This window comes from Lepidothrix coronata, unplaced genomic scaffold (assembly GCF_001604755.1).
Source record: "Lepidothrix coronata isolate B3197 unplaced genomic scaffold, Lepidothrix_coronata-1.0 Scaffold23, whole genome shotgun sequence".
Taxonomy (NCBI): Eukaryota; Metazoa; Chordata; class Aves; order Passeriformes; family Pipridae; genus Lepidothrix; species Lepidothrix coronata.
Window position 1 is genome coordinate 1,916,646 of NW_016690203.1, and position 11,050 is coordinate 1,927,695.

The 11,050-nt window shown below is 57.1% G+C and overlaps 1 protein-coding gene across 2 annotated transcripts in view; it reads right to left on the reverse strand.

Moving 5' to 3' along the window:
• Window positions 1-6,470, reverse strand: part of TFAP2A (transcription factor AP-2 alpha) — a 19,207-nt gene extending 12,737 nt beyond the window's left edge. The window contains exon 1 of one of the 2 annotated variants that reach the window (XM_017808645.1): window positions 6,358-6,470. In XM_017808645.1, the coding sequence (XP_017664134.1) occupies window positions 6,358-6,390 (33 nt within the window). In that variant the 5' untranslated portion in view covers window positions 6,391-6,470. Of the gene's footprint in view, window positions 1-3,126; window positions 3,368-6,357 lie in introns of those variants that run through there. The other variant, XM_017808644.1, reaches the window with a different exon arrangement.
• Between the last annotated feature and the right edge of the window lie 4,580 nt (window positions 6,471-11,050).

Below are 11,050 nucleotides of genomic sequence, written 5' to 3' on the forward strand. Positions count from 1 at the left end.
GTCAAAGTTGGTTGCTTTCTTTTTCCTTTTTTTTTTTTTTTGTTTTGCGCCTTTTTTTTCCTTTTTGTTTTGTTTTTAGCGTGTGTGTGTTTGTTTCTTAATCCTTTTTTTTTCCTCTGTCTCTTTCTTTTTCTCCTTTGACTTAGCTGCTGCTTCACTTGAGCTCCTAATAACAGATCTGCTGCCTTCCTGGAGACTCCTAATAGCAGATATTCATGACTATTAATATTACACGAACACTTAATAAGGGAAGAATGGCTGGAAATCGAGCGTGAAGCGAGAAGGCAACTCAAGGCAGAGCCTGTTCTAAATGACGTCCATTGAATGAAGAATCAGTGTATCTAATCAGAGATGGGGGAGAGGGAGAGGGAGAGAGAGACAAAAAGGGAGAGAGAGGGAGCGGGAGAGAGAGAGGGGGCACATGCTGCTGCGTCTGACGAATCACAGGAAAGGGGCAACATTTTAAAAGGTTGCAGGGCATGCAAAAGTGAAAGAGAAAGAGATCCGGAGAGAGGGAGAGGGTGGGAGCCAGGAGGGGGGTGTAGAAGGGGGGGGGGAGAGTGGGAGAGACGGGCAGAATGAGAGAGGGGAGGGGGCGCGGGATCCCCCCTTCCTTCCTCACCTTCCCTTCGCTTCGCTTCCCTTCCCCTCCCTTCCCCCCCGGCTGCCGCCTCCCCATGTTCCCAGCCCCGCGGTCCTTCGCGGGCGCACCTCGGGCTGCGCCTGCTGCGCGTAGCCGGCCTCAAAGCCCAGGGAGAAGAGCGGCTGCTGGCTTCCCGCTTGGCTCTTGCCGCCCTCGGCCGCACCGCCGCCGCCTTTGCGCGGGGTGGGCTCCGCGGGACCTCCCGTCGCCGCCGCCCCGTCCATGCCTCGACGGCGCCCCACCAAGGGGCTCCCCTCGCCGCTGCCCCCGCGGCGGCCGCCCCGCGCCGCCGAGCCGGCTCGCCTCCGTGCCCCGCGTCCCGGAAACCGGCTGGGAAAGTTTTTTTGGGTGTCTCCCCCTCTGGGTGTCAGCCCTCCTCCTCCTCTTCCTCCTCCTCCTCCGGTTCGAGCCCAACGCCGAGGCCGGTGGGAGCCCGGGACAGGGGGGCTGGGGAGCCCAAGGAGCATCCGCCGGGCTCCCCGCGGCCCCCCTCTCGGAGGATCCGGGAAAAGACGGGGGAAAAAGGCAGGAGGCGGTGAGGCGGGGAGGGAAGGAGGGCGGGAGGCACGCGGGGGGGAGAGAGCAGGGAAAAGAGGCAAGGCGAGCGCTTCTCGCGGCCCAGACAAGCCGGGGCTCCGGCGCAACCCGTTGGACTGGCTGTGCAACTCCCAAACAACTCCCTTAAACAGGCACCGTTCCGCTCGCCGCCGCTGCCCCGCCGCAGCCGCCGCTCCGCCGGCGCCCGGCCCCACGCTCCGCCCGCCCGCCCCGGCCCCCCGGCGCTCCGGCCGCCCCGGGCGCTGAGCGCGACTGGCTGGGCTTTCATGCCTCCTTTCTGGTTTTATTTGACTTGGGTTTTTTTTTCTTTCTTCTTCTCTCTCTTTTTTTTTTTTTTTTAATATATTTTAAGCCAGGTCCTACCCCCGGCACGACACAATCACCCTTTTTCATCCTCTCTAGAAGTCACATCACACCCTCTCCAGAGGAAAACACGGAGTACCAACCCCACACGTACGCACAAAAGCCAGGGGGCTCGGCGGAGCGGCCGCTGCTCCGTGTTTGGCAACACCTTGGTGTGAAGTCCCATTAACGCAAGGCAACAAAAGCCATTTGCGATGAAATCCACACGCTCACACGTGTGCACACTGGAACACCGATCCTGAGGGAAGGGAGGGGGAAGAGACACGCTTTCCATCCGAAATGCAACTGAGGAACATATATGTTTGTTTTCCGGGTTAAAAGAAAAACCCCCAACAAACAAACAAAAAACCACAAACCCCAATACCCCTGACATCTCATTCCTAGAAATCAAGCACCCGCCAGCGAGTGGATCTAAAAGCTCAGCTCCCGCATCGGGAGACAGCTTCATCCCAAAGTCCTCGATCCGAGACTTGATCACCAAAACACTTAGTCGGCGCTGAGCCTGGCGAATCCTCAATTTCTTTCCCAAGCTACAGCATCGCCCAAAACAGCAGCAGGGTTGGACGGGAGAGTGCCCCCTTCGACCCAGAGGTGCTTGTCGGCAAGGCTCCGCCGAGGCTTGGGGGATCTTCCCGCGTGGGTCACGACCAAATAACAGCGTTCTTTTGCAAAGTAGGGTCCTTTATTGCGCGGTTTGAACACACAGCACAGTCAACTTTCTCGAAAAGGGTGACAATAGTATTCGTTGGTTTAAGACTAGGCATGGGTCCTGGGCATCGTTCTTCTTTTTCCTCTTCTTCTCCTTTATGTCCGATTAAAAGACATTCTCCTCTTTCTAAAAATATGGATGCACACATAGACACATAGAGAGATGTGCACACACAGACACATAGAGAGATGTGCGCACACAATCTGTGCTGAAAGGCTCCAAAACAAAATGATGTGAATTATTTTTTTTTTCCCAAGCGGCTAAAATATTATTTCTCAAGCCCCCGGGAATGTGACCCTGAGAATTAGGAGACTGGGGGAACACCGCTCCCAAACCCATGATTTCAGTTCGGCAGCTGACCCGTGCAAATTTGTGCAGCTCGGTATAATCAACCCGCAGCTACATCGAAAAGGCTGAATTTAAGCTTCGGTCCTGAGCCAATTTACTGGGATGCCTCGGGTACCTATAGTGTAAGAATAATTCTCTTCCCTTTGTCTCTTTGCCCTTTCATTCATTCATCCATCCGTTCATTCAGCCAGCCACCTATCCATCCATCTATCCATCCATCCATATGGATGAGTGTAGCATCCTACAAGAGCCTTATCTACCTATAGACCAGGCTGCTGCTTGGATCCTGTTTGCCCTTCCTCATACACTTCCGACAAAGCCGGGTTTCCACAAGCCCCGAAGTTCCTGGGGAAGGACCCCAGCCCCTCTCCGGCTGCAGGACCGCAAGGAAGCCTGACGACGGAGCAGAAGTTTTCCTAAACGAAATTGAGACGGAGGGATGCTGAAGGCTCCCGCTCGCAGCTGCGGGGCCTGGGCTCTGCCCGGGCCCGGGGGAAGAGCTTACCTCACATTCCTCATACTTGATATTATCCGTCAGTTTCCAAAGCATTTTCATGGATTGGCGTGAGAGAGAGGATTTGGTTCTCCCTGCCTTGCCTCTCCCTACGGTGGCGGTGCCGGGCGGCGTGGGGAGCGCGGCTGGCGGAGGCTGGCTCCCGTCCGCGCTCGGAGATCTCCCTCTAATGGTGGAAAGTTTTTCCTTTTCCAGCTCTTTACCCACAGTCTAATCGCCTCATTAGCATATCAACAACAGCCCAATTGCTCGCCAGCACAACAACCTGCAGCGATGGACACAGGTAGAAAGGACCCACGAGCAAGAAAAAAAAATAATAAATTAACAGTGAAAAAAAAAGCTTTCTCCGACCTGCCGAGCCCTGGTGCGGGGGCCAGAGGGCCCTGCCTGCCTGCCTGCGGGCCGCCGCTCCCCTCGTGCCTCTACCTACCAGCAGGGAAGTGGCCAGCGAAATCAAAGAGGCGACCGTCCCTTCATCTGCAGAGAGTTTGGAACTAGCCATGAAGCCACCCCATGGGATTTACCTCTCCTTCCTCACCCCCTTTTTTTTTTTTTTCATGGAGGTTAAAGAAACCAAAGCAAGCAGAAACGAGACTCGAGTCTTGCTCGAACGAAGTTATTGTCTGCGGAGGCTTTTGTTGCCCTCTGGATTTGATTTGATCTTTTTTGGTGGACATTTGAAAAGCTTCTTTCCTTCCCAAACTATTTTTTTTTTCTTCTCGGCTCTGTTGTCTATATGTCTTCAAAAAAACACCACCCCAAACAAATCCAGCATAACCTCCCAGATAAAAGTGGGCGAGCGGTAAAGTGAATGAAGCAGGAGCAAAAAAATCTTTTGCAAGCACTTGAGCAAAGGGATGAAACAATGACCACAATAAAACTTTGGCACTTTCTTAGGTGGAGCGCTTCTTTTGCTTAACACTGTGCCGCTAAGCGAGCTCTCAGTCTACCCTCCTGGGGGGCTGCTTCTCCACCCCTCTCCTCTTTTATTTCTCCGGGTGCCCAACCTTGATCCATCCACCGAAAGGCTTCGTTTTGCTTCTTTTTTTTTTTTTTTCCCTTTTCCCCTCCGGGTGATTCCGCGCTGCTCCGAAGGGCAAGGCATTCCCCTCTCCGTGGGGCTGGCGTGTCAGGCCTGGCGCAGCTCCCCGCGCTAGCCGTGCCCCCAGGCGTCCCCAGGAGCGGGGCATTCCCATGGCTGCCCGTGCACCTGGCTGCCCTGCTGCTCCCCGAAACTTCTTTTGCCAATGGCAAAACCTGCCCTGTCGGCTTGGAAGACCCTCCCAGGGCCACCCCCCGACGTCGGAGGAAAATGTACTGCCTCCAGGAGCAAACGGCCCCTGCACTCCGCGGGGTAGCCGCAGTGGGCCCTCGGGGGTCCCTGCACACGCCTCCCCACATCGGGAAGGGTGGCAAAGCCCCAGGGCTTCCGAGACTGCTTCTTCACGCAAATACATATCTGTGTCCCCAAAACGGATTTTTTTTTTCCTTCCCCTTCCCTCCTCCTCCACCATACCCCCACCCCCGATGCTCTTTTTCAGCAGCGCTTTTGTCTGACACTGGCAGGAGAGTAAATTGTTGGTTTTACTCCCATTGAGGTTCAAACAGAGCTGGCAGATTAAGCCTAGTTAATGCCCGGGGGGGAGTGTGTGTGGGGGGAAGAGATGAGAAAAAGAGGAGGAGAGGAGTATGACGAAGGGGCCCATCGCCCCTTAGCGCCGTCCTGTTGGAACCAGGCCCGTCGGGAAAGCTTCCCACCCGGAACAAACTCCCACCCGCGGCCGCCCGGGACTCCCGTGGGCCAAAGGCCTAACCCTTGTACTTCCTCTCCCTAGGCCCAGGTCGGTAGGGTGCAGGCTTACGAGGGGAGGGGGCGGCTTTCCCCGAGAGACGCACACGGGGCAGCTGGAGGCGAGTCCGCGCGGCCCGGCCCCTCCGGCCAGGCACGGCCAAGAGGGCCCCGCAGCGCCGGGGAGAGGGAGCAAGGAGGGCCGGGGTGTAAGGAAAAGTCGGGAACAGATATCAAGGCAGATAACCCGTAAATACGATTGCACAAGAGTTGACTTCAGTGAAAGAAAGAAAATCCTCTTTTGATCGCTTTTTCGCACCGGTTTGATAAGAAAATGTCATCTCTAACTGTAAAAATAATTTAAATAGTTTAAAATATATTTTTCTTTACTGCATTTTGTCGTGTCGTCCCCCACATCTTTTTTTTTTTTTCTTTTTTAGACGACTTGCTGCTACCCTGAAGAAAAAAAAATTAAATAAGGCAGTCTGGAGAAAGACAGTCGAGCGATTTGAGAAGCTGAGGGCAGAAAAAGAAACTAGGCTCCCGTTTGGAAGTGGACTAGACTGTGCCGGGGAATAAATAAAAAAGAAAAAAATCCTTTCCGCTAAGAAAATCCCGAGTACTTAAACAGAACGATTCGTCTTCCCTTTTATTCGCCGGCGAACCGCGGCCATCTGGACGGGCATTAGGGTGCTCCAGGGTTTTTCAAGTTTCTCCCGGTTTGAGAACCTCTGTAACTTCACACGTGCCATCTCGCCCGTGGTGCGGGTGGGTCCCCTCGGGACCGTGGGGCCGGGCGAGGCCTCGACGGGCCGCGTGTTCCCCATCCGACCTCTTTCGCTGGTGGGTTCTGCTTTTCCCTTCAGCTTATCCGAGCGGGAGTGCTTTCCAGGGGCGCTCCCGGCATGTCTACCGCCTGGTGGGATCCGGCAGCGTTATTTTACCACGGGACGGGCTCGAGTGGGACCTCTCAGCGACGTTGCAGCCCCCGCGGCACGTCCCCGATGCGCGGCGGGCCCGCACCGCGCGGCCCCGGGTCACGGCGGCGGGCGCGGGCCCTGCCTCTCGTGGGGACCCGCCACGCTCCGTGGCCCCAGGGCTCCGCGGCCGCCGCCAGCCCCGGACACAGGGACGGCGGGCGGGCACACGCCACCCTTGGCCGGCCCACGCTGCCGGGCAGCTCACGCTGGGGTTGTGACACCCACGGCGGCGGCGGAGCAGCCCTCGCCCCTCTCGACCCCGGTCCACCTCTCTCTACCTGTTGCAGTCGGGCCTCACCAGTGGCCGCGGGCAGCCCCAAGCACCGGGAGCCGCAAAATGCCCAACCCCGGCGTCAGGCTTGCCCCCACTCCCTCCGGGCCAGTCACCTTTCTCGCTCCAGCCTTGCTTCCCAAAATGACAATAAACGCCCCCGGGGCAGGGGGTCGCCTTACCTGCCAGTCCCCCATTTTGGCAAGGATAGACATCCTGACTGCGGGCTCCTAGTCCCCAGGTCCCTGCTGGTCATGGACTGCGAAGGCAAGCCACTCGCCCGGGGCGCCTGTGGGTAAATCCTCCCCTTACCTGCGCCGGGACTCTCTTACCTGGCCATAAAGAGCTGGGTGCTCCCTGCCCGCGCCTGCGCGCTGCCTCCGCGCTGCCTGCGCGCTGCCCCCCGACACCGCGCTCCCACGGCTCCCGCCCGGACCCGCCGCTCCCGGGGGGCACCGCCAGCGGACCCCCGAGGGGCTCCTGGCCATGGCCCGGGCGTCCTGCAGCCGCTGGACCCGTGCCCGCTTCGCTACCGTCTTACTCCCTCAACCCCGTGCAGGGAGACCGGGTGCCCGGCCGCGGCCGGGGGGGGGGGGCGGGTGAGCCCCCCATCTTCACCTTTCCCCGGGTAGGTTACCTCGGGGGCAAGATGTCAGGGAGTGCGTGCACGTAGTAGTAGTAATAATAATTATAATAATAATTATAATAACAATAACAGTAGCCCAAAAAGAGAAAGCACCGCAGGGGGGCTGAACTAGCCCAACTCGGTGATGGAGGCACTGCAAATAGCCTGAGGAGTCCAGGGAGAAACAAAGACACCCTCCGGTGCAGATGGTCTTCTCAGACCCCTGTACGCTGGCCGAGAGAGGGCGGGTGGCAGCGGCCGGGGTGCTGCAGTACCTGGCTGGCCGGGCTCTGGGCTGCGCGGGAACGGTGGGGTGTGAGGGATGCTGCGTTCCCCCGGGGGAAGCTGGCCTGCGATAGCCTGTGGCCCTTGGACCTCTCCGTGTCCGCACCCCTTGTCCTCGCCCATGTTTTAGTTTGGTTTTTTTTTTTCCCCCTCGGGGATTCAAGTGCCGAAGTGCCCTGGAAAGTCGCCAGGGTGTAACGCTGATTTCACACTCCGAAAAAGACAGGAAGCCCTTGCCTCATCTCCAAGGGACTGGGCTCTGGGGACTTGGGGGAAAGCAGTACTCCAACTACAGGATTTTGGGGAACGATGCAAACAATTTCCACTTCACAGTTGCACAGCAAGCTCTTTGCATTTCAGACACAGGTGAACGGGGCATCATGTCCCAGGAATGGGACAGTTTGAGGCTTCCTGAATGTCGAGGCGCATTGTATTGGGTTAGGTCCTGGACCGGTCCCAGTCTCCAGTAGAAGGAAGGGGAACGCACCCCCTTGCCCCTAAGAGCCTGGGAATAAGGACCTTACAGAAGGAAGTTCCAACCCTGTCTCCAGGCAGGTGGGAAGAGGAAAGCGAGAGCCTGCACCCGCAGCCATTCGGCACCGGGGGAGTGCCGGGGCCGCGGGTAGTTGAATTGTCGGCTCCTGGGGGGGCTCCGCTTCTGATGCACCGCCCCAGCGATACGGGGTTGGCGGGGACCAGGCCCCCTCGGCGGGGATCGGCGGCTACTGCGCGGCGGCGGGGCGGGGCGCGGTCAATGGGCCGTGCGGGTCGCGCTTCGCACCGCCGCTCCCAGCGCCTGCCCGCGGTGTACAGTTAGCGTCAAATTACAGCAATTAACCGGGCACCGGCATTTAATTACCCAGCCCTGCCCCTTCCCCACCTCTATCGATCCTGGGGAGGCTCCTGTTCGGGGACGAAGCGGAGTAAAGACAGTCCCGTGCAAAGCGAGAGAGGGATGAGGACGATGTGCGGAGATTTCACAGCTCTGAAACCCTGCTGCCTCTCCTTTCTCCTCTTGCCAGTCGACCTGTCCCTTCAAGTCCTCTCCAGGAGGCGGGAATTTTGGCCCAGTAACGATTATTTAAAATATTGCCTTTATTACTATTTTGTGGACAAGGGTGGGGAATTAATCCGATTACAAACTGGCCTTCAGCGAAACGTCCCCAGTAAACTTGGGGGCCACGTTTCTCCCGGTAGGACTTTCCCTTCTCCCTGGCTCCAGCGCTCCCCACACAGGGTTAAATCTCCTGGGTCAGGACTCAGCTTTCGCAGTCCGGCTCTGCCCCGCGGTACTTGGCAGAGAGGCGGCCCCAACACGGCCAGCCCGCGGGGCGGAAGTCGAGCTTTCGGGGCTATGGGCAGCCCTGGCACGCATCAAGCTCATCCGTGATCTTTCTTTAGCCTAGGGAAAGAGGGCATGGGCTGGACGCGCTGCAGTGTCTGGGATTGTGGGGCGCTCCTTTCCTCTCCCTTGGGCATTGGTGATTGCACTTCAGGAGTGAATTCGACTTCCCTTACCCGGGCGTTTAGAGAACACCTTTCCCTCGCAGCCTTGAGGGCAAACCTGGCCCGTGTAGGGGACTGAAATCGCCGCACCCTAGGCTACAGTCATCCCTTAAGTGCCAGCTCTGCCTCGTCCTGCCTGTCCTGCCGCCTGCCTCCTCCCTGTGCAAAAGGAAGCTGAAGCTGAGTCAACTTCTCTCTCCAGTTTTTTAGCACAAAGACAGATGCAGCTTCTCTATTTTTTTCTTTTCCTCTCCCGTCTATGTCACACCGTCTGGTTCACAGCTTGGCAGTGATTTTGGCAAGTGAACCAGAGAGAGTCATTGCGGAGCTCTATGCCTCTGAGTTATTTTCGATGGACGCGCCGTGTGTCATAGTCCGGGCAGCAGACGGGGCAAAGCCCTGCCCGCTCCCCTTTCCCTCCACCGGCAGCATCCTTATGGCCAAACCCCGCCACATCTCTCTTCCCAGCAAGAAAGTAGAGAAGATATGCTCTTGGGGGGCATTCCCTTCCCGGTGTCGAGGTTCCCCAGCCGGTCTGAGTTACCGACAGGTCCTCTCTCCCCTGAGTATCCCCACCAGACGAGCCCTCAGCTGCCGGACAGATCTTTCCTGCTCTCTCCTCTTGTTCTGCCTCGCCCCACCCCGGGCGAGCCGCAAGAACGGTGGGATAAACGCGGCTCCCGATTTACTCTGCGGGGAACTTAGAGTTGGTTATTCTTCTCACTGTCACTTTTCCCTTCTCCCTGCCCCAGTACCGCCCAGCTGGGGAGAAGCTCAGCGCGGCTGATTTCCGCCGGCTCACTGCCACATAGATTTATTTTTTTTTCCTAGACTAATTTTTGGCAGTGGCCAGTCGGCGCCCGTGGAGCCACTTGCAGCCCAGCCAGCCCCAGGGCCGGCAGAGGCGCCGCTCGGCTCCGTCCGGAACAGATGCTCCAGAGTAGACGCGCGTCTTCGGCCGGCAGCGGGGTGGGCTTGCTCTCCGGCGGGGTCGGGATGAAGAGCCCCCCGCCCCATCCTCTGCCCAGGCTGAACTCCCGGCGTCGATATTTTCGGAGGGAGAAAGGAGAGGTTCAGGTTGGTGTGGATCTATCTCGGCTCTACGGGGTTGGGGGGAAGCGGGACGACGCAGCCCCTGGGATGAGGGTTGTCTCCACTCTGAGCACGAGGAGTCTTCTCGGCCTCACCTTAGAGCACAGAGGGGAGTAGAAGGAAAGAGGCAAACCCAGACAGGACATAAAAACAACTCCAACACTTCAAACCCCATAAAACAAAAACAAAAACAAAAACAAAAAAATCAAAACAACAAACCAGACATTCTCCGCCTTTCCTCGCTCGCATTTTGCTGTCCAACATGATTCAATTAGTCCTGGAAGGCCGGTGCCGGAGAAGGGGAGGTGCTCCGTCTTGGATGTTAGCGGAGAGGCTTTTCCACGGTGGATTTGGGGGTTTGTGCCTTTGTTTTTATGTCCTGCTGCGGGGAACAGGGCTCCCCGAGTGGGGTCTCAACCTTGCGGCCAGTGGATCCGGGAAGCCCATTCCATGAGCGACTTGGGATGTTAAGAAGGAAAGAAAAGAAAGGATAAGAGAAGAAATCCGTACGTGTCCGCCTGTGACCGCCTTGTTCACTGTACTGTCTCCCGGCTATTCATTTTAGTAATTTGGTTTTTTTCAAGCCCGTTTCCAACTGGAGAGAAGCTCACCGAGTGCAACAGGTCGATTCAGTCGCTCCCGGGACCTCACGAAACTAAACGCCCCTTCTCTGCCCTTCCCACTCAGTCTCCCCCCGTCGCGACTTTGCTCGACAACACACTTTGGAGGGGCACGCGGGACGTCCCGCGTGGAGAAGACTCGGAGCCGGCGCCCCTGCGCAGCCTCCGCGGAGGAGCGGAAGGAGGAGAATGAGGACGCTGTGCCCCTGAGTTATGACACTGGGTACCTCTCCGCGCGTCCTCTGCCACCCCCCTCACACCCCACACCCTCTCCCGAGACCCCCTTGACCCCCGGCCCCGCTTCTGAATCCCCAGTGTTGTCAGGTCTCCGATCAGATTAGAAATCAGCATATAAATAGCTATAAATGCATATAAATAGCTATTTTTTTCAATGTCAAATGATGGGGCGGGAGAGGTGTACGAGTGCAATTTTTTTGGAGCGAGATAAAAAACTCTTTTTGGGGGGAGGGGGGAAGAAAAAACAAAGTGGTTCCAAGAGGCAGGTGGCTCTCACCTGCTCCTTTAATATTTATTTGCTAAACTAACTACACCAAAGCAACTAAACAAGCAAAACCGGCAAGTAATCAAGAGTTAAAACTGAGCACACGCTGTGGTGCCAGTACAATCCAGTTACCGAGGTCTCACCAGTGTGTGCATGAGCAACCCTATGGTACAAATTCCAATGTTGTAGACCTCGTAAAGGTAACAGGTACATTCTGCTTCACCGGATACCTTTTTCTCAACCTA